Source organism: Choristoneura fumiferana, chromosome 17 (genome assembly GCF_025370935.1).
Source record: "Choristoneura fumiferana chromosome 17, NRCan_CFum_1, whole genome shotgun sequence".
Lineage (NCBI taxonomy): Eukaryota > Metazoa > Arthropoda > Insecta > Lepidoptera > Tortricidae > Choristoneura > Choristoneura fumiferana.
In genome coordinates, this window is record NC_133488.1 from 21022591 (window position 1) to 21046176 (window position 23586).

The 23586-nt window shown below is 36.5% G+C and overlaps 1 protein-coding gene across 1 annotated transcript; it reads right to left on the reverse strand.

Annotated features, from left to right (window-relative positions):
• Positions 1-11697: 11697 nt before the first annotated feature.
• Positions 11698-23382, reverse strand: LOC141437213 (uncharacterized). The gene is made up of 3 exons (XM_074100468.1): positions 23248-23382; positions 18658-18830; positions 11698-12548 (listed from the first exon to the last, which is right to left on the reverse strand). The coding sequence occupies exons 1-3, from the start codon at positions 23363-23365 to the stop codon at positions 12417-12419; spliced, it is 423 nt and encodes a 140-aa protein (XP_073956569.1). The 5' UTR covers positions 23366-23382; the 3' UTR covers positions 11698-12416.
• Positions 23383-23586: the final 204 nt, after the last annotated feature.

A 23586-nucleotide genomic window follows, 5' to 3' on the forward strand; every position in this document is an offset into this window, starting at 1 on the left:
GATAAAAACTATCCTAGTATGTCCTTTTTCGGGACTCAAACTATCTGTATAACAAATTTCATCTAAATCGATTCAATGTTTTAGTCACAGTATAACAAGAAACGTGTTATACTGTGGTTTAGTCGTGATGAAGTAACAAACAAACAAACAGACTTACAAACTTTCGCATTTATTATATTAATGGGAAGAGCCCTGTTTTTTTCTTTAATCCCTACATTTAACAGTTTTACCATCACTCTCAGTCTCCGTATTATAATTTTGCCGTCAGCCCCTTGGATTTATTCGTCGTTGGCGTTGAATGGTTTAAATGTCATTTATCAGAATAAAGGGTTATGGTACAGTGCTTCTCATCTCATCCCAGTCGTGGCAAGTGCGTCGGCGTAGCAATCTCATCTGTTGCTTTTCTGGAGCGTTAAATATTTCTACCGTGGTGGAAAAAAAGAATCAACGGGGACTGGGGACGAAGACACGGTTATTTCCGGCTGCGAAGCGGACAGTTTACCCTTTATGTTTGTGTACCGAGCTGGTTTTTTTATCGTCGCAAACTATTTTCTTGTTTCATCCTCACCGCTGAATAAAATTGCGTTTAAAAAAATATCGCATTGTTTCAAAATTGTCCAGCCAGTGATCTGGAAATTTTCTTATTTTCTAAGTTATCGGCAAACTTTTCAGCTTAATTGTTGAAGTGACAACTGTGTGGCGTACCGGCTTCGGTTTCGGAAAATATACTGAGTAATAAATATTTACCTATTATTTCGTTTCATATTGTACATTGAAGGACCAAAACTATAAGTAGACAGTACGATGCAAAATATTATTATATTTAGCCCATAACTGCGTGCCAGTGCTGGGCAAAGGCCTTCCTCTTGACTTCCACATCTCCCTATCCAGAGCTATATATTTGGCCACTCACTCAGTTCCACATCCAAGTAATCTCGCCATCTCCGCCTCGATGCAAAATAATATAAATTAAATGAGGTTGCCACTTTATTCACAACTGTCACGTTTTTGGCGCAAATCCTTAAACATGGCAATAATTTTATGTGTACAATTTTGGTTCCTTTTATTTCGTTCTTTACTGTTTGTGTTGTTCAGTCAATGTCGTAATTTGGAGTTGACAAGGTGCTCAAAAATATCCGCACACGCCCTTACACGTTTGATGTTACAGTCGTGTTTAGATATTTTGAGTAAGTACCTGGTACCTTACGGTAGCAGATTATGAGCACGGTTTTATTATTTATTTGCAAAAACACTTTCATATCAATATCTTTTTCCAAATATACAGGTTCCCATATATTTTTAACTAAAAACACGTAAAGTAAGAACTTAATTCGGCCTTAAAAGTAATAAGTTAGACCCAGCAGACAAATATGATGTCTAGACTCAGCTTCACTTTCTTGTCATTTTAGTATGGATAGTCAAAAGATGGTTTCGTACCAAATAATTTACCGTCTCCGTGGCAAACTTTAGTAAAACGGGACAGCTTATTTGTTTGCTGACATGTTATAGAGTTATATTAAATTTAGCCCCTGCTTTTACTCTTGATAATGCGAAGGAAATCGATGACGCGATTACAAGTTGTTGCTTACTTAAGGATGCGAATTTCGCGATAAACTCGGAAGAAAGTTAAGAAACTTTGACGTTGACACGGCGTTTTTATTAATAAAAGTGTTTGAATACGCTAATTTATCGTGTCAAAAGTAAAAAAAATGCATCATAAATTAAATACTTGCTTACAGTTGTCACTTGGAAGATTTTTTCATTAGCTTTGAATAGCGACGCTCACTCAACAACGCGCAACAAAGGAACATATTGTGGAATTACGCCAGCCATAGATAGATCATATTACCGTGAGAAAAATCGGGAATGTAAAAGGAAGAACGTTAGTATACGCGTGTGTGGGTGCGATTGATATACAAGACTTTACATGCCATGAGCCTGTTAAGAACCTGGAGAAAATCAAAGGAATAAACCTTAATTTTTGAATTTCGTTTTAGTTATTTCTGAACCAATATAAAGATAGCATAACCTAACACCACTTTACCAGCTCTTATACCAAGTAAAACTCAGTCAATAACTATTTGTATTCGAAGGAACTCACAAAGCACACACAACAGGATTTTCTCCCATTTTTATTTTGTATTTATTTTTTATTTTTATATCAAATCTATAATCAACGCAGCTTATACTAATACAACTATAAACCCTGCAGTTTAGAAATGTAATTAATTGGCATAAAGTCTTAATCGATGTGGTTTTAATCTGTGTTATGGTCGAGCTTACCCGTCACATTGTTTCTGGTATTCAATTAATTGCCTCTGAAGTCTCGACATCCCGTCATGGGCCACACCGCAGGAGGGACGTGGTCCAAAACAAACGGCGTAGGTGGCCTTGTCCATTTGAATAAGCATACAGGTCTGCAAAGCAAAGGCACAGCCTGCACGTGAGACCTAGCATTTTAAACAGCTCAGGGCTAACAGTGTTTATGTAGGTACATAGGTACCTAGTGATGTAGTGGTGGGTTATTATTTCGAGAGGTTCAATTGTGTTCAGACTCAAATTTTCAGTTATAAAATTAGAAATATATCGTTTATTGTTTTTAAGTTGCTTAAGATATTATCACTGAAACTTGTGGTAAATACATTTTATTCTATTTTATCTTTTTTTCCACAATAACTTAAATTTTCTGCACAAAAGTCAGTTACGTGGTCTGATTCGGATTATCCCTGACTACTTTGTAGTATTGTAAAAAATACAAGGTATAGAAAAACTTGCTGTTTAAAACATGGATTGAATGTTCATAATATGATATACCATTCATGCAAACATAAAAAAATTAGGACATTGATAAGACTATTTTTTTCTACATTTCCCGTTGTTCCAAAATACACCATCATTTTCGTAGCCACACTTATTAAGTAATATTTTAAACAAAAAAGGAGGTCAAACCTGTAAATCCTTTTTTAACTATAAGCAACTTTGAAAATAAGACTGCGTAAATATGACGTATAATGTTTATCGCACGCCATAATTATTTATCTATAATTAATGTAATAAAGGTTCAAGTTAGATTTGCGTCAAAGATCGAGCGTCATTTTCGTTACGGTTGCGACTTGGTGAGTATTGGGTAAATAAATATAATATTTTACTGGTGCTGTGTCATTTGCAGTTAAGTTATTCAATATTGATTTCATTTGCTTCAAACCTATAGGATATTTACTGCAGAGCCGCGAAAGTAAGAATTTTTCAATTTCGTGGTCATCATTTTCGTGGTGCTATGGGCCACGAAACTGATTAAAGACCACGAAAAAGATGATTTTCCCTACAAGTAGAAAAAATACAGAACACTTTTTATAGAATTTTCTGCTTTTTACAGTGTAATCGTTTATGCCGTTATTGATTTAATTGATTTAAATGAAGAATGGTTGACCGTCAACAACATTTGCTCCAGGTGTGGTTATAGGAGTTATGACCAGTGCGACGTCAATTTTGTTAACTGGCGAGAGGTTCAAGAATTATTTTGCCCTGAATGTACGTGTGAAATGTATATATCTAAATATTAAAAAAAAACTTCGTCATTTAGAGGAGCATTTTGTTGTGTTGTTTCGTTGTAATATAATTTCGTTCGGGTCTACCGTAGACCTGCACGGGGGGGAAGGTAATGAAAGCTGTTTTGGTTTGTGAGTTGAAGTTATTAATCTTACTTTAATTAAATAATTTCTAGATAGTATTTAAAAGGTTACAAAAATGACAATTTGTAGTCGTCATTTTCGTGGTCAAGTTTTAATAGTTTTTTTATATAGATATCGATTGTCTATTTCTGTTGATACCTGATTAATTAAATAATGCTTATTCGTTTTCTCATTATGATCGGATTTTCATTCAAATAATACAATTATAAGATTTTAAAATAAACAAAATGTTCTTTTTCGTGGTCTCGGTGCTCATTTTCGTTACCGTTAAAATTGGATTTTTGCTTTTTTTAACCAAAATAAACTTTATCGATCTCTTATAATATAAAGCATCTTATCGGTACATATCCTTATGTTCAAAATAAAACAGACCACATCAAAATGTGTGTTTTTATTTCTGTAACAATTTATCTTACACCTCAAATAATTACCCTGGTGTGAAACAAGTGTTAAGACTTGTTATTAAAAAAACCGGCCAAGAGTGTGTCGGACACGCCCAAGATAGGGTTCGAAAAAATCAAGTACTTAATGTTGTTCTAAGGATATCGTCTTGTGCGGAATCTTCCAAGTTTAGATATATTTTATACCTTAGCTGCTATTTACTTTTACACTACTAATAATTCTCAACCAATTTTAGCCATTATAATTTTCCTTGTAAATTTGATTATACTTACACCATCCTAAATTGTTTCAAATTATCCCACCCAACAGTTTAGATTTTAGAGGGGGGGAGGGGCTCGATTTTAATGAAAATTTGCACTTTAAAGTTGAATATTTCGCAAACAGATCACTGAATCGAAAAATCGTGAAGCCCCCCAATAGTTTTAAAAGACCTATCCAACGTTACCCCACACACACTAAAGGGTTAGTAGAGAAAAAAAATCACCCCCACTTTACGTCTATGGGAGGTACTCTAAAAAAATATGTTTTAGTTTTTTTTACTTTACCACTTTGTCGGCGTGACTGATATGTATATTCATTCATGCCAAATTGCTGCATTAGGTACTAGACCTACTAACGGTCTCTGAGCTAAGCCGCGGACAGGCATGGCGAAACTATAAGGGTTCTTGACTACGGAACCCTAAAAAAACCGTTTTTTACTTTTTTTATGGTATAGGGGGCAAAGAGCAAACGGATCGCCTGATGGTAAACTATTACCCTCGCCCATGGACACCTGCAACACTGGAAGAGTCACAAGTGCTTTGCCGACCTTTATTCATTGAGACAATAGTAAAATTTGTTTTTATTTGGCGACATAAATAGAAAGTCAGGTCAAGGCTTGCCTTGCTAGGTACTTTACAAAAATGAATCAAGCTATTTTTAATTGGTTAAGCTATTAAAACAGTATATAAATCTGTTTTTATTGAGTTCTAAATTTTGCGACTTGCTAAAAGTACTTACCAACTTTTTTATGCCATTGATACTTAACTTCTATAATTCAATTTCAGCAGAGATTTATCGATATCGCAAGCGCAATGAAATGAGAACATCCCTATCGTGGCCTATTGTGTTTGGAGGCTGTTGGAAGACATCGCCGGCCGAGGACGTCGAGTTTACTACTACATACCTTGCTACAAGCATCTATAACAACCCACATTCTCTCGTTCGTAACTAAGTACGTCTCTTTCTAACTAAACCTGGTAAAATGAGACGCACATAGCGAGTAGCAATTCGCAACAGTCGTGCTGAGCATACCCTGTATACGAGTGTAGGTAACCCAGTGGCTGGAAACTGCGCGTCACTCGCCTGTTCATTCACTAGAACACACTGAAAACTGTGTTTCAAATCAACGAAATTCCGTTTTATTTCTATGAACAAACCACGCGGAATTTCACTTGAGTTTCCTAGTTTATACCTTGTTTCTCTCGTTATCAGAATTCTATAAATTATCACTCTAAAAACACTTGAGGCTATTGAAGTATGTAGCAATTAAGCCAAATGGCACCTCAGTTACCCCAGGATATAGACGATGTTGATAAAATCGGACGTTAACGAGACTTATTCGTTCATGATTCTAATTGCGATGGCTATCTTCTCAAGACAAGCTTAACCGTAGTTATATTTATAGTATGTACAGTCGAGGAACCTTTTCATAACCAATTTTGCTAGGATTTCTTTGGCAGGTGTATGGGATTAGTAGTACAAAAGTTCTACCCTGGTACACGTACCAGCGTATTCAGCTTCCATTTTGTAACATTTGTTCAAATCACTTTTTGTAATCGCAGAAGAGGAAAACTAAATATGTATGTACACGCAACCTGGATCTTATTTTGGTTACACTATGAAAGTAACAAATAATCCATATGGCACTCGGAAATTGTTCTCCATCTAAAAACAATTGACTTCATTCTTTCTTCTGCTTCCATATTAAAACACCCAGGCATTGTGATTCAGTCGTAGCCCTTTAAAGGAATATAATTTAAGAATAATATTATTTAAGGTTAAGGTTTATTCCAAACATTCGGGTGGTTTACTTTTGCATGCTTTTTGTTCCATTTGCTCGGAGCTATGAAGTCGAGTAGAAACGACAGATTTTGATCAAACGTTTCATGGTTTATGTTTAATAAGTTAATATTTATACAATTTTCGGGTAGAGTAAAGGAGGGCCAACAGTAAATTCAATTAAGAATCTTACCTCTGGTGATTGTGCCATCCCCAAGCGATGGATTTTACGCCTCTAAAGGAATTACCGACAAGAATGGATCACGGAATCTAAGTTGCTGCCTATTCTAACTTTGATAATCATTATCCTCCAAAGTCAAGCAACTTAAGCAAAGTATTTAATTTCATAATAGCTTAAGTATCTTGCCAAGTGAACTTAATTTGAATTGAATAGATCATTGTAATCTTGATTGCTCCGCTCACGATAAATTACTTGCTTAATTAGATTAGTTGGTATATTAACCCCTAAAGGCCCAAGCAAAATGTTTTTTGTTGTTTTTTGCCTTACAAACAGCTAAATACATCTATTTAGTGTGTAATGAATATCACTTACAATATACTCACATTAACTTGAACAAGACTTATATTTCATATTTATCAACCTAAATTTAGGCTTACAGTCAACCGTCTACGTTACAAAGAAATCGAAACGAATCGCGACACTAAATACCTCTGGGGATAAGTGGCGTGCGTCAATTCTATCAACATTTACACGCATTTTTAGTGTAATAATTTCTCACGTAAAGAATACTTATATCAAAAGCTACGAAAAATTCAATTCAATAAAAGAAGCTACACCATTATTTCAAAAAGATTTAGATCTGTAAATGACTGCGGATTACATTCTAGCCGTGCAGCCCTCTATAGGCCAAAAGCGGCTTAAAGTTCGAAGATCCTTATCCTCACTTTGGGTCTACAAAATTAGGTCAACGGACTCCGAAGCTATTACAAGATTTATCTATGTTTACCTTTATTTTGGAAAGAAATCACATAATAATTCTTAAGTGAAAAGAAATTTATTTAATTTAAACCAACTGTAATGGTAATTCGTTAGCAGCCGGCATTTTTTTTCTAATATTAGTAGATCAAATTAAAAAACAATTACCAAGCTAAAATACTGTCTACGGAACTTTTTAAATAACTTTCAAGCAATTATAGACGATTTAAAAAACAGTGAATTCAGCCAGGTAGCCCATTAACATGAGAAGTAATTAAGATCATCACATTCATGCCTGCATGTTTTTTAAACTGAATCTATTCTCTACTTCTTAGGTGGTATTTTAGTTGAATATAACATTACTCGTACTTACTGTACGACAGAATCATACTTAATATGAATTCAGATAGAAGTAGGTAGGTATACATTGATTGTTTTTATGATGGAGTTTCTTGTATATTTTATTAAGTGCAACGGAAATCAAAATCCTTTAATTTTAAGTCTCTGTCTTTTACGTGTATTATCGTTGCTGAATACGGCTCTATCCGTTGTACTTTTGCTGGTTAATATAACTGTAACACACTTCTCATCGGATATTCTCATTTGCTTATGTAAGGGTGAGCGAACTTATTAGTACAAAGATTCACTTTGTGTAACATAATATTACTACCGTGCAGCTTAAAAATGAAAATGTCACCAGAGTTGTTGACGAAGTATTTAATAACAGAGCTAATAATAATCCCAAAACGGCGTCATTATGATACACTTGATATATTCGGATACCTATCTCGCAAACTGAGCTCGCAAATGAAGTGTGCACGTCCTCGTACGCCTTTCCTTCCAACAAAAGCCTGAATGTTTCATTTACTTTTTCACAAAAGGTTCACTTCATTTTTCAACACAAACGCAAGCATATAGGCATAAAATAATGTACGCAAACATGAACATCAAAATATCTTAGCAAGTATTACGTGAATCTTGAACCTGTGTTTGTAAGCGTGTCAACAAACACAATATGCGCTCATGTACGCTCGAACAACTATGTTCATATCATAACTCACCCCTGTATCAGCTCAATTGCATTGCCAAACCTGCTGTGGCAATATTTACGTTGTGCGAATATACCGTAAACTTGTTTGACTTTAGAAAATTGCAGCTAAAAATTGAGGCTCTCAGAAGAGGAGTGATTTACTTGTTATTCATATAAGTTACTAACGTGTGAATTTTTGTTTTGCAATATAGCAAATGGTTGTTTAGAAGTTAAAGTGAGTTAAACCTATGTAAATTAATATGACGATTTAAACTTTGATATTTCGTTTTATTTTCAATCGCATTGTTTAGGTTCGTTTTCATCTATTCTATCGATCTCAATTTGAGTCTGCAATGAGCACCTGACCATTTACCTAAGTTCGAGCAGTCTCATTATGTATGTATTCAGGGTCAGTAGCAGTGCGATGACATAAGGGCAGATAGCAGGTGATCTTTGTGTACCTTTACAATATAGCTCTTGCATAATATGAATGCAGAAAACGAATACAACTCCGTGTATTAGAAATCTGGCTGCCAAATTTTGCAATAGTGATAATACGGTATTTGACAACTCCCGAATTTGCCATATCTTAATATTATTATGAAAATAAAGATAGACAGACAGTGTTTAGCGAAAAGAAAACTTAAATCGGTTGAAAATTGGATTTAAAGTGATTTTTTGAAAAATCTATATACCTGTCTCTTTCTCAAACGCTTTTCTCTATGCAGCAAGTATGGCGGTACTGGCGTGTAACGTCAGTATGTCTTTCTCTGTCTAATCTTGAATTTCAAACCCTCATAACTTTGTTATTTATAAAGCTAGCATAGAAAATTGTTTTTCTATTTGATAACAGGCATTGTGTAGTTTTAATTTATAAAACATTATACAAAATAGTCAAATACCGTATTATCAAGAAATACTCTGTTTTCAATCCTTTCTCCGTTACGATACAGTGACCTGCAAACTTTTTGAGCACGAGACGTGGCACAAGTAATTTAGTACTAACAAATGTTAATGGCGCTTCTGCAAATTGAAGGTCATTACCAACTGAAGAAATTCATCGACAATTGTATCACATTGCAAAGCTAATTTTGTACGATTTGTTGGTTACGAATGCTCAATTTAACGTATCACTTCCCCGTTTATAATTTACGGTGGAAAAATAAAGTAGGAACAGTCATGTCCATTGGCCAAATAAGTGGTCTATCAATTTTTAAACAAGTTCCTATCAAATGAATATGTCGGTAAAGTCGAACTTTCAAGTTGACAGACACGTCTATTTGCATTATTGTTTTATGACATGCAAACGATTATCAACTTTAGGGTGGTAGACCACACATTTGGCTGATGGTACCTATGTATTAATCAAGCGTTCTGCTAGGGCATGCTCGCTACACGTTAACGCGTTGAAGCGTATGATCTAATATGGTTGCATTGATGGGGACAGAAACGCTGAAAACGCTATGTAAACGTTTCCTATTCAAACCAGGTTAATTTTGCTTTTCAGGTAGCATACACAGAAAATATTTAATCTTTTGTATCATCCTTACCGATATCGAATAAAAACTTTTTATTACCCATTGAATAAATGTGAAAATGCCGAAGGTCGCGGGCAGAATGAACTGTTTGTTCTCGGGATAATTCAGAGAGCGAGCTTAACAAAGGGCTGTGTTTGTAATATTTTGAGTCGGTGAAGCGCCATTATTTACTTGATGAGGACATAAATATGTAGTACAAAGGCGAAAAACTTCACTGCAAAGGAGTTAACTCACATTTTGAATACGTCTAATTCATTGAGGAGAACAATGACGCCATGTCATTAGACGGTTACTGAAGGTACTAATAGAACATAACTTTTACAACATGCTATATACAATGTGAGACACCCATAGTTTTACAAACATAGTTGTGAACGAAATTTTACAATGGAACGTTATATAAGTGGGTGCTGATTAATTTATTAACTTACAAATAACTTGGTATTTATGTACATTCGTAAAAAATGTCCACTAAACTCTTCAGTTGAAACCCGTGCGGATTCCAGGCGACCTGTAAATCCCGCAGCTTTCAAGAGCACTCAGTCCAAGTTGTCACAGCACTTCGCGAATAATTGAATAAGTTTCAATACATGGCTCACGACAATTTCCCTGATTCTGCCAGCTGGCGCGACGTCACGAACGAAAATCATGGCACATTCTAACTCTTAGTGCCTATAAGTTACTGTAACATTTACGTACAGCCTTTTCGTGAAAAACTAAGAAGGTTAAAAACAATATTTTTTCCAAGTAATCCCTCTTTTGCTATATTTACTATAATTATATGTATATGTGTACCTATCATCCAAAGGTAAAAACTCAATTATCATGCAATGTGATTTAGAATCACAATACATTAAACCACTGTGCAAAATGTAGGCATTTGTGACTTCCCATGTCGCGATGTGTTTTTGGGTTTTGAATGATTATCAAAATGTTGCGATGCGAAGCCGGAATCTTTGCAACATTGTATCGTGTGCTTAAGCTATGTCATCGTTATGTATATTAAAACAACAATAAAAATTATTTGCATGTTAAGATTTTAGCATCCGCTGATTGCGTGTTTTCTAAACTCGATATAGATACTTTATAATAATTTATTGAATCTGGCGTTACTTTTCGGATGTCCATATTAATGAACTAAAACAATTAGGTACTTTGCTCCCTCAAGACCTTCCTCGATATAGGTTTTCTTGTCGATATAGGTACTACAAGCCATTACGAAAAACAATAGTAATATTTTCGTATTTTATACGGAATCTTCCAATTTTAGGTATATTTTATACCTTAGGCTGCTATTTAAGAGTAAAACTACTAATAATTCTCAAGCAAACTTAGCCGTTACAGTTTTCCTTGAAAGTTTGATATATTTACTACCATCCTGAATTTATTTATTTTTTCTACCTACCGGTATATATTTTAGAGGAGGGTGGAGGACGCTCGATTTTAATGAAAATTTGCACTTTAAAATTGAATATTTCGCAAAAAAATCAATGAATCGAAAAATCGTCTTTGCAAATCCCTAATGGTTTTAACAATACCCCACACTATAGGGTTGGATGAGAATAAAAAAACACCACCACTTTGCGTCTAAGGAAGGTGCCCTAAAAAATTTTTTTATTGTACCATTTTGTCGGCATAGTTTACATATATATCAGTGCAAGATTACAGCTTTCTAGCATTGATAGTCCCTGAGCAAAGCCGCGGCCGGACAGACAGGCAGACATGGCGAAACTATAAGGGTTCCGTTTTTGCCACTTTGGTTCCGGAACCCTAAAAAAGCTCAGCGTCCAACCACTCGTGCTAAATTACATATTTAAACTTGAAAAGGAAATTCAAGTCTGATACTGCACTTTTGTAATCACAATCAGGCAAATTACATAATATTCACAATATTCAGGATATGAATCTCAGTCTCACTTTACTTTAATTAAATTTGCTGAATCCCGTAGCAAATTTACGAACTGGAAAACGTAACGTTTAGAAGTTTCTCCGTCAACTGCTTTTTCTTGATGAGAATAGGGTTGCCCTAACCAACGAAACATTTAAGCGGAACATCGGTTAAGTATCAATTTATTTATTTAGTCACTTTTTACACTTATCTATAAATCTAAATTTGTAAATATTAATATTATCGTAACGCTCTTAACGATATTTATACATTCATTTCAATATTTCGTATATTTGGCAACAACCTTGAGCATACTCTAGTCTAGTATAATATTGTTTCAACGACTAACATCAAGTTTCTTACTGTATTTGACAGAGAAAAGGATCTTAACACGAAAACTAGATAAAACATGTCTTATTTATAATAATGCCATTTATGAATTTCACCATAAGTTGAGGCACAGCGAAGTTAAACTTCAGCCATGGTACAAATGCTCAGTTAACTATCCTGTAAGACCAAAGTTGCAGAACATATTATACTACATTCACCGAAAATACAACACAATTTATTACGGCACCTAATAAAAAATGTTCACTTATAGACTACCTAATTTCTATTCGGATTAACAAACTTTCAAAGATATAATTGACTTTCATAAAATTGGCACATTTTAAAAACAAAATTAAAAGTTGAAATTAAGTTTGATCATAATAATTGTGCCGACGTTAAATAAAGATAAGAACTTGAAGTCCAATTATCGAAAGTTCACCTTTTCGGATAAATTATAACTTATTAAATTCATATCTAATTGGCACATTGTTGACGATAAAGTACCTGTGTTAGTTATTCGTTGGCACAGAAGTTTGTAGTTTCAGTCGCGTTGACTGTCCTAAGTGGGTGGCTTTAAGGGCGTGTTGCCGACGTGTAAGTTGTTTAGCTGCGGAAGTAAGATGGCCGCCGTCGATATGGCGGTCACCAGCACGAATACCGCCAGGAGCGCGCGGTCCGCAACCACCGCCACCTACAACAGAACAGCATTAATATACCCAGTGATCGGCGTTTCAGTTGCAGCTGTGGACCAACCATTCTGCTTTTAGTATGGATATGCTGCGGTATTTTGAACTTCGTATTGATAGAAAAAGACAGTATTTTTTTTTATTACATAACTTGATTGCTATTACGGGTCAACGTTATAAGTAAATGTTTTTACTGTTAAATAAAGGTTTATTGAACTTTTTTAATACAAGATTTTAAATAAGACATGGGAGCTATATTATATTCGCCTGTATTATTACTATTCTTTTCTTGAACTAAAATAATTTCCTTGCTCACCCGTGACCTTACGATAGCTAAGCTTATGCAAAATATGCGTGTTCATGCAGTTCCTCCACACTGTAAGAACACACACAAATCACTTAAACCCATCTATCACCATCACCACACTACACTGACGCGTTTCGAACTCAACCAGAGCTCATCTTCAGAGTGACACAACCGTACACCATGCTACCAGTTGTTAGACTAACGAACCACAACCACCGTTTTAACTTGTCACTGTAACTCCCCAAGTACCCACATACGTTTTATGAAACAAAACAAAACTACCCACAAATTATTAATAAATTTTTAAACCGTCCTTCAAAACTACCTTGATTTTATTTATTTACTGTCAAGGCATGTTTTATTAACTACCATTGCTGAAATTAGATCCAAGCCGTAGCAAGGGAGATGAAACTAAATTTACCTGCTCATTAATAATAGACCCCATACTGTTGTATCTAATTATCTCCATGCATTCTAAAACATCGAGACGAAACCCCTTGCCACAATAATGTAACACTTCATACGAATCTGAGTCTGAGTCTGAAGTTAAAACGGTGGTTGTGGTTCGTTAGTCTAACAACTGGTAGCATGGTGTACGGTTGTGTCACTCTGAAGATGAGCTCTGGTTGAGTTCGAAACGCGTCAGTGTAGTGTGGTGATGATGATAGATGGGTTTGTGTGATTTGTGTGTGTTCTTACAGTGTGGAGGTGGAGGAACTGCATGAACACGCATATTTTGCATAAGCTTAGCTATCGTAAGGTCGCGGGTGAGCAAGGAAATTATTTTAGTTCATTGATATGGACCTCTGCAAAGTAACGCCTGATTCAATAAATTATTCTTTTCTTGTATATTTTTTTTTAATTGTAAGGCGTGTAGTAGTAGCACTTTAAGCCGTAATTTAGTGATAGGTATAAAGCTTCATTTCCATTTAACTTAATATTTTTTATTGATAATATCTGAGTGACCGAGCTCTGCTCGAGCTACAACTCGGTACCAAGCGTTTTCCCAGAGATAAGACCACGCTAGATCGGTTTTTTCATCCCTGAAAACCCCTACATACCAAATTTCATCGAAATCGTTGGAGCCGTTCCTGAGAAATACGGCAGATCGATTAGATTAGAGCAACGCATTCGTCGATATTCCCAGCTTTATACCAGGCACATAGTGATCTGCTGAAAAAAAAAATTTAGGTACGACGAGCGAAGCGAGGAGTGGTTAATATTAACTGTGACAATGCACGAGCCGAGCGAGCGAAGCGAGCGTGCCGCGGCAGCGGCCGGCGAAGTGCCAGAACCGATATGGCAGCGTTTCATGATATGCCTAGGAATTTCTTGATCTGCCTAAATTGGCCAAATCATGAAATGGCGGCGCTTCATGATATGCCTAGGAATTTCATGATTTGCCTAAACGTCACTAGGCAAATCGTTAAACGTTGAGCTTTGAACGATATGGCGGATGTTCCTTAGCCAATTCATGAAATGGCGCCATTTCATGATATGCCTAAACGTTGGCCAGGCATATCACGATGTGCCTGAGAAACAATACGGCAGATCGATTAGTGCAATGCATTCGTCGATATTCCTAGCTCTAAACCGAGCACATCATGATTGTCGAAAAAAAGAAAAATTTTGGCACGACGAGTGAAGCGAACGAATTTGGTTAGTATGAATTATTACCACAACGTACGAGCCGAGCGAGCGAAGCGAGCGTGTCGCGGCAGCGGCCGTCGAAGTGTCACAACCGATATGGCGGCATTTCACGATATGCCTAGGAATTTCATGATCTGCCTAAACGGGCCAAATCATGAAATGGCGGCATTTCATGATATGACTAGGAATTTCATGATCTGCCTAAACGTCACTAGGCACGTTAAACGGCGAGTTTTTAACGATATGGCGGATGTCCCTTAGACAATTTATGAAATGGCGCCATTTCACGATATGCCTAGGAATTTCTGGGCCGTCGACATATACAAGAATTGCTCGTTTAAAGGTATTAGATAACTTTTTTATTACATTATGGCATTAGGAGTCGTGCCGTGTACTTTAAAAAATAAAAAATAAACAATTATCGCGGGAAGTAGGTAAAAGGGCAACTTTTTAAAGAATTTAGGTAATTTAATATTTCAACAATTTTGCTTTGTTTCCTCCCATTAAATATTGGAGAAAAACACTATACATGCCTCAGCGGGAATGGCAATTCGTGGGTTCGTATTTATTGATGGACTCAGCTACGCTTCGTCCGTCAAACTATACTCATCCACAAATTGCTTTTTCCCGGCCTCGGCAGTAATGTACTATTATTCATAGTATTTTTTCCTTGATATCCCGCAGCGTGCAACCAAGTCACTGTTATGTGATACACACTTTGTGCTTTAACCTAGAGAGTCTATTAGAAGCCCGAAGTCGAAAACTGAGGGCTTTAATGAGTCGATTTTCGTAATTCTAGTACCGCCCGTGCGACATACAATGTTTTTCATCACATTTGCGAGTAAAATTGTATATTTGTAAAATAAAAACTAATATTTTTTCAAAAATTGCCGATACCGCTGACTGCGCTTTTGGCAGTGCCAGCTCTGCGCCGCGCTCTCCTCCCCCCATGCACGACATTGTCACTTCAAAGTTGGCAGAACTGATTTTGATAAAACATGTATAAGAACCATTGCTAAAAACCCTGCTTTCAAATAAAATAAAACCGCATTCAAATCGGTTCACCCGTTTAAGAGCTACGGTGCCACAGACAGATACACAGACAGACACACACAGAGACACACAGACATACAGACACACAACGCTCAAACTTATAACACCCCTCTTTGCGTCGGGGTTAAAAATGTACCTACGCAGAAATGTGAATACAACTTACAATTAGTAACTGTTCATAAAAAAAAAATATCAATTGATTTGATGTGAACTTTTTTTTTGTTTAATGAGAATTGAATTATTACATTGTCAATTATTAAAGACAGACAATCTCCTTTTATCGATAACAGATAACAAACAAGGTCGGGTGTTATTTGCGAGCACGTTCAAATAATGAACGGTTCTCCTAATTTGAATATTCTTGGCATTCTAATTTAGCGCCCTTCAATATTAAAATCCAATTTAGCAAATTAACTTCACAACTTCTAAGTATTAATGGTTACACGAAAACGCTCGGTTTTTTGGAAAAACTTTTTCTTTGAGAATTTCGGCGTTCTTCAAACATGTCGCATTACACGAAGTGCCATTGAGTGCTCTAATTAATCAGAATGTCAAGAGTTTTTCAGAAGCGCGCAGTCGATTGGCCATTGCGGCTTCGGGGGCAAATTCATCCTGCATCGCGAAATGTATGCTCACTAATGTAATCACTTAATTACGTGGAACTAGTTAGTCAAACAAATGAACCCAGACTGTTCACTGATATTAATAGCAAACCATTAATAGGAAAGGATTTTACCACTAATCAGCAGACGTGGCGCTTTCTGCAATATTGGTTGAGATCCTTATATCACTACGAGATAAGGATGGAAATGCCCAGCTATTTCGAGCTTACTAACTGCCGTCGTCTCTAATTGGAACTAAGGTAGTTTAGGTGTTGGGTTTCTAACTACGAAGTATCCAACACTCAGCTAAGGCCTCGAATTACGTAAATGATAGCCTTATTATTAAGTGTATTGTTGTCAGTAACAAGTTAGACATTGATTAGGCAAAGCAAATGTAGGTAGGTCAGTCAGTCAGCGTTAATTAGCGTCGGCACGCATCGGTGTACAACCTTGAACTTTTTGTTGATATTTTTTCTACATAGATTTTCTGTACTTATCCAAAACTTCAAAAAAGTGTGGTGACATGACTGACTGACACTAACAAATAATACGCAGCCTAAGTTGGCGCTAGAAACTTGAAATTTGACAAACATGCGCCTACCTAGAGCATCATAGAGGTGCAGTAAGAAATGAGTTTTTCAAAATTACTTACCTCGGGATAGAAAGCTAAATATTTTTTTATTCTTCCATGGGAACGAAGCCGCGAAATAAAACTATTAGCTAAAGGTGTTAAGAGTTACTAACATAATTTGTAAGTATATCCAAATTAAACTTACAAAATAACGACTTTAAAGTGTAATGGCTCGTTAAATGTGCAAGGACCGGCGTAATTATGCAGCTGTCGGAAATAGCATGACGCGGCAATATCCGACGACGCCGCTGTTCTTTAATTAAGTGTTCTATGCACATCTATCTGTCTCCCCTCAAACGTAAATTGATGAAATTCACTACATAACACTCAACCTTAAATAGTTTGCATTTCTCTCAAATAATAGGTAATCATTAAGAATGTTACAGTAGCGCTAATTTTTTTGGAAATGACCTGAATCTAGTGCATTACGTATGCATATATGTGCTCAGCGGTAAATGCTGCCTGAAAATTAGGAATACTTGTAACATTTTCTTCGCCACCAAAGTCTGCTTATGGGATTGTTTCCCTAAACGATCCTGGTGATAAGTTTTTTTTTTTATTCGACTGGGTGGCAAACAAGCAAGTGGGTCTCCTGATGGTAAGAGATCACCACCGTCCATAAACATCTGCAACACTCTCACACACTACTCGTAGAGGCCTAAGATGCGATATGGATGAAAGCGATTCAACGAATGGTTTTTATTTTGTGACATGATGATGACGTTGGTGTTTCCACCGTAACAGCTTCGCCCTGACTTCATGACTTGGGGGCGTGCTCGGCAAGCCGGCACAGCCAATGAATACAAAATATCTATGTAATATATAAAATTCTCGTACAATGTTTGTAACCAAACTCCTCCGAAATGGCTTGCTTGACCGATTTTTATGTTTTTTTTTGTGTGTTTTGTTTGTGAAAGAGCTAAAAAATATATTAAATTTAACCATGTCAAATTTATATTAATAACTTCTCGTAGTGGGCAAGGAAAAACTGTAAATACTACGAGAATGAACAGCTTAAGGCAGGGATGCACAGACTGCGACCCGCGAGCCGCATGCAGCCCGCTATAGAATTATATGCGGCATGGCAGCGGCCTAATAAAAATAGCGAAACCCTAGCGAAATTGTAATAATTTCAGTTGTGTTTATTTGCTGCGGCCCGTCTTTAGCTCATGATTTGTCCAAGTGGCCCCTGATCCTAATAAGTCTGTGCATCCCTGGCTGATGGTTTTTCTGTAATAAATCTGCGTATGTACATACAGATGAATATTTTATTGAAAAATACAGACAAAGTAAAAAGCCGGATAGTCGGCGCTTTTTGCCGACTATTTGCCTACTAGCCGCCGACTACATAAGTGGCCGGATAGTCGGCTTTAGCGACTAATCGGCGACTAGTCGGCACATCTCTAATACCTATGTACCTACGTATGAAGACAAATGAGTGAACAAGTCTCGTAAACTGAATGACAAAAGGAAACAAAAAACTTATATTATTAGACTAATATGCTTAAAATACAAAAATAAACGGTTCAACTCACGATTACTTCTTTTTTTATTTATTTGATTATTAGTCTAAGTCAGAAACGGTTCCACTAGTGTCGATCTTTGTCGTGAACGCACTCACCTATGAAAAATCTTCAAAAGATCAAAACTATTCGGACCGTTCCTGACTTATAATCGTGAGTTACGTAAGACGTTTAATTTAGTACTTTAATAAAGTACGAGTATGGCTCATGAGAGCTTGACTAATATCACTGATGGATGTACTTAAGAAACGGGGCCCAGGATGCAGTCATTATGTTATTGTGAGCAAAGGCTATATTCTATCATATGATTGCATCATCTGCGTGTCGATATGGGTGTTTGTTTGTCACCTGTTTCCACTCCAGGTTGGCGCGCTCGAGGCGTTCGTTGGCGGCGACGCGCTGCTCGTGCCGCGCGGCAGCCTCGCGCAGCGTGCACCCGCAGCAGGCGCAACGCGCGCACGTGTTCGCGCACCCGTCGCCGGCGCCCGCGATCGACTCTGGCGCACCCGCTTTTGTCCCGGCTATTTTAAAATGATATAGTTTAATTTTATTTAATTTAGGCTATAACAATCGCTAACATTGAAAAAAATTACCAGCGGTTCGGAGAAAACCTCTGTTATGTAGAGTCCGGCAAAAAAATTAGAAGAGTATTTTTTATCAGAGGCAGAGCAGCAAAATAAAAGGCAGTTCATTAAAATCACCCTAGGTTAGGTTGCCTGGAAGAGATCGCTCTGAAGCGATAAGGCCGCCTATTGCTTACCTTAGAAAATCTCTATGTATATACTTGTGTTCTCTGTACTGTTTACTGTATTGGTGTGCAATAAAGAGTTATTGTATTGTATTGTATTGTAATCACTTAACTAGAAAATAATTTTAAATAAATGTGACAAAAATTACAGTAAAAATAACATTCCTACCATGACAAAGTAAAACTCGAGTTGTAATTTTTTAATACTCTACTCTTATTTTCAATTCAGTGGAAGTTTAACCACTTTCAGATGATATCGAACATTGGTCTAGAAAATCAATGAATCTATCTTTTAATTTTCACCAATTTTATCTTCTATCTACGTTTAACAGAAAGAAATGGTAAATGTGCGTGTATAATAAACCACCTGTTAGACCTGTGTAGGCCGTCAGAATACGGTGCGATTTCTGTTTTAGGCGATAAATCTAAATTAAAGTTATTCAAAGTAAATGTGAAATAAAATCCGACCAAACTTATTTAGGTTTTGGAACAATCAAAATCTGAACAAAAGATTCTGATTCAGAGTTATTTAACAGCAATTTATTATTTCTGCGTATTTTTGTTCTTTCGTTTAACAAAATTGAAATGTACTGTGTCATTTGAATGTCAAGTCAATATTGTTACCTAACGTGCATATAAAACCACGGAAAAATTGTTGATTCAGCCTGCGCACATAATTGCGTTGTCTGTTGAAAACACAAGTCTTCTTTCCCTTAATCGAGGCTGCGATCGATCGAAGGAATTGCTTCCTACGAGGTATTGTATTTCAAGAGGGTAAAGCATTTTTGGCATGAGACATCTGATACTGATTTGTGCTTGAGATGAGGCAGTATTGATCTAAGATATTCTTTGTAGTCCTAAATCTTATCAAAGGTCCATAAAAGAAGCGTCACGACCCACCACTGTAATACCGCCACACGAGAAATTTTATAACTTTCTTAAGTAGGTAGGTACCTACAACGTTGCGCAGCACATATTAAATAGGTAGCAAAAAACATTTTTGCTAGTCTGGTCACAGAGATAGTTGTGAAATGATGAGCCCTCGAACTTTTAGCTTCAAATACGACAGTGTTAATCTTAACTCTCACTAGCCTCCCAAAGCGCAAATCGTTGTGATGAAAATTGACCCCGGTGACCTCAATCCGGGGCAGGTATTTGAGGTTGTGCAAATTTTGCATAAAACTTACAGCACATTATCAGATAAAATGATGATGATGAGTTAGACGTACAAAATATAACGTGTAGTGTCACGTGGTAGGATGCTCCTAATTTACAAAGGATCAGCCAAATAAAAGAAATAAGCAATGTCGTTGATACCCTGGAAAACTGGCCGTGCGCTGGTGTGGGACGCTACCTGACAGACACCCTGGCGGCGTCCTACCTACCAGCAACTACCAAATGTACGGGGGCGGCGCCAGACGCCCGGGAACGCCTCAAGGTCACAAAATATAGCTGTCTCGGCGCCTAATATCATTTCTTTGCTTTCGGCGTCGAGACTCTAGGTTCTTGGGGTAAGGGTGCGCTGGAGCTACACAGGGAGCTCAGCAATAGGTTAAGAGAGGCAACAGGCAACCCTCGCGCCGGCAGCTTTCTCGCGCAAAGAATCACAATCGCAGTGAACGCGGGAATGCTACCTGCGTGATGGGCACCATGCCAAGATGCCCACCTCTCTTTTTTAATTAAGGTTTAGTTTTAGTTATTTTAATTGGTAATCCATCATTTTACCGAAAATTGTTTCATCGATTATCGTTTCCCATAACACTATTCGCAGAATTTTGTTATCACTTAGCAATCATTTATCGAATTTCGTTTCATCGCTCATACAATTGCTCGAATTACCTTTTACACAAGAATCAACTCATCGAATTTTACTTCATCATTTTATTTGTATATCGAAACAGTCGTTCATCGAATCGCCTTTACTATAATTTTGGTTCATCGTAAGTTTCAGTTCCTAAAATTATTATAACAGAAAGTCGTTTCACCTGTGTTAGTAATACGTTTCTTTGACAATGCATTTCATCGAAACAGTCTAATTTGATATTATCATCATGCGTCATCACCAAACGAAAAAACGCATGCGTCGTCATGCGTGCCAAATGCAAAAAAAAAACATTTGATTTGTTCGGAGCAGAAGTGACTCGGATAAGTAAGGTTCAGAAAAAATGTTAGGTATTTTTTATCCATCAGCAAAGATCATTTGTGAAGCAATAATATCCGCGGATATTATTGCTTCACAAATGATCTTTGCTGATGGATTTTTAAATATAGTATTAACTTACGACTGACTGCAATATATTTTCTAAACGTGCTGCAATAATAAAAAATGCCTGCATCGTTCGATGAAACGTCACCGCGATGAAACATTGTTCGTAGCAATAATAATATATAGGACGTACCTACCCGTATATATCGATAATTTGATACTATTTATATGATAATTCTATGACAGGTAAATTCGATGAATCGTTATGCTACGATTTGAGACAGATTTGAAACGATTTACGATGAAAAGTTGTTCGATTATATAAAAAGTAATGAATTGAAGATTATGTAATTAGAAAAAAGGTAATAAAGTTCTTGGAATAGTTTTCGATGAAATGAAAATCGACGTAACAAATTTCGATGTAATGATAGCACCCATTTTAATTTAATAGTAGTATTTAATAAAATAAATTTCCTTTAGCAATACGATAGACAAAAATAGTATATTTATCATTTATTTGTTGCGCATTTTTTATCCTAGCAGCACAGTAGTAAGAGCATAAACATAGCCACATCATCCCTAATTCAGTAGCATTATTTTCCCGTTTGGGTTCCAGCGCGAAACCAATTACCGTAGTTACACAAATTCTTTACAAAAGTAAACAATAAAACTACAAACAACAAAGTTAAAGGTCGGTTTCGGTTTCGGTCCTGATCAAACTCGGTGCATTAATTAAATTTATTTAAGTAATATACATACATTCTTTATTAGCTCTCGCCGAAACTTTCACTAGATCGATGAATTAAAATTAGTCGAGTTTCTAGGTACAACGTTAATTGAATGAGGCACTGAACTGAGTAGAGTAACTATGGCTTAAGTGGCTTCAAAGGGCTTCATTATAATAACAGTGGAGTTCGTGCCCAGAATTGATAATTACTTACCACCAAATCTTCCCCGCTTAGAAATCCAACAAAACATTTAATTTTATGGAAAAATAAAAATCTCGACCCGTGCAAGTTAATTTAGTAGAAAAGCATATCATTGGTTTTTGCAATATTAATCACCGATTTGTAGTCTAGTCGGCAATAATGTCTATAGATTAAGAATATTATTTTGTAAAAAAACGTATTTGGAGAGTCCGTAGGTATATAGAGCATTCTTTCATTCAGTATTCAATCCTTTTTGTAACAGCTTCTATGTATGTTTATGTTTATATTTTTAGCTTGTGTATGTGTTATAAATAAATGTTTTTTTTATTTTTATTTTTCATTCAATATTTCTTAAAACAAGTTACAAGGTGACCAACAATTTTTGATTACATAGCCGATCGTTTTAAAAATTAGTTTGAGTCTAATTAAGCATCTTTCAAATGGAAAAATACAATGAAACCTGTCAATACATAATATAATCATCATCATCATCATCATCGCAGCCTATACACGTCCCACTGCTGGGCACAGGCCTCCTCTCAGATGAGAGAGCTTGGGCAGTAGTTCCCACGCGGGCCCAGTGCGGATTGGGAACTTCACACACACCATTGAAATGCTTCGCAGGTACGTGCAGGTTTCCTCACGATGTTTTCCTTCACCGTAAAGCTTGTGGTAAATTTCAAATGCAATTCCGCACATGCATTTCGAAAAACTCAGAGGTGCGAGCCGGGGTTTGAACCCACGATCCTCTGCTTGAGAGGCCATAGATCAAACCACTCGGCCACCACGGCTTCCATAATATAATATGTACCATAATATATTTATGGTACGAAACTCAAAGATTTCCCATTACAATCCTCATTTTGCAGTGTTATTAATGTTACTAGTAAAAAGGTTTTTCATTGTGCGCATAATTTTCCGCCTACCCGTACAGGATTTTGATTATCAACAGGTGCAAGACGTTTGATTGTACATACAGTTAATGGATTGGTTAAATCAGTGTAGGATTGAAACACAGCAGATGCATCTCTACCTACTATATGCAAGAGACTTACCCAAATGGTTGTGGTTGTGTCGGGCGAAGCGCGGCGATGCAGGCGGCAGGGGCACTCCGTCGCAGCTCAGCTCCGCCTTCAGGCGAGAGCCAGTGCGAGGGTTCACCTGTACACCCATCGCCACCGGGCCGCTGTCACCCTGGTATAATCCATAATATGTGTTACGATAACAAATAAAGAAGAATAATAATATAAAAGAATTCATATTATGTCGTCCACCCTAACCATAATTATTAACAATTATAAATGCGATAGTATCTTTGTCTGTTACTTCTTCACGAATCGTTGAACCGGTTTGGATGAAATTTGGTATGTAGATATTTTGAAACTCTGAAAAGG

Excerpts from the sequence above, each read along its gene's own strand:
- LOC141437213 (XM_074100468.1), bottom strand. The coding sequence starts at position 23,365 with ATGGGTGTACAGGTGAACCCTCGCACTGGCTCTCGCCTGAAGGCGGAG. Across the intron at positions 18,831-23,247 it reads ACACAACCACAACCATTTGG|CCGGGACAAAAGCGGGTGCG; the intron begins GTAAGTCTCTTG and ends ATTTTAAAATAG. Across the intron at positions 12,549-18,657 it reads CCAACCTGGAGTGGAAACAG|GTGGCGGTGGTTGCGGACCG; the intron begins GTGACAAACAAA and ends GTTCTGTTGTAG.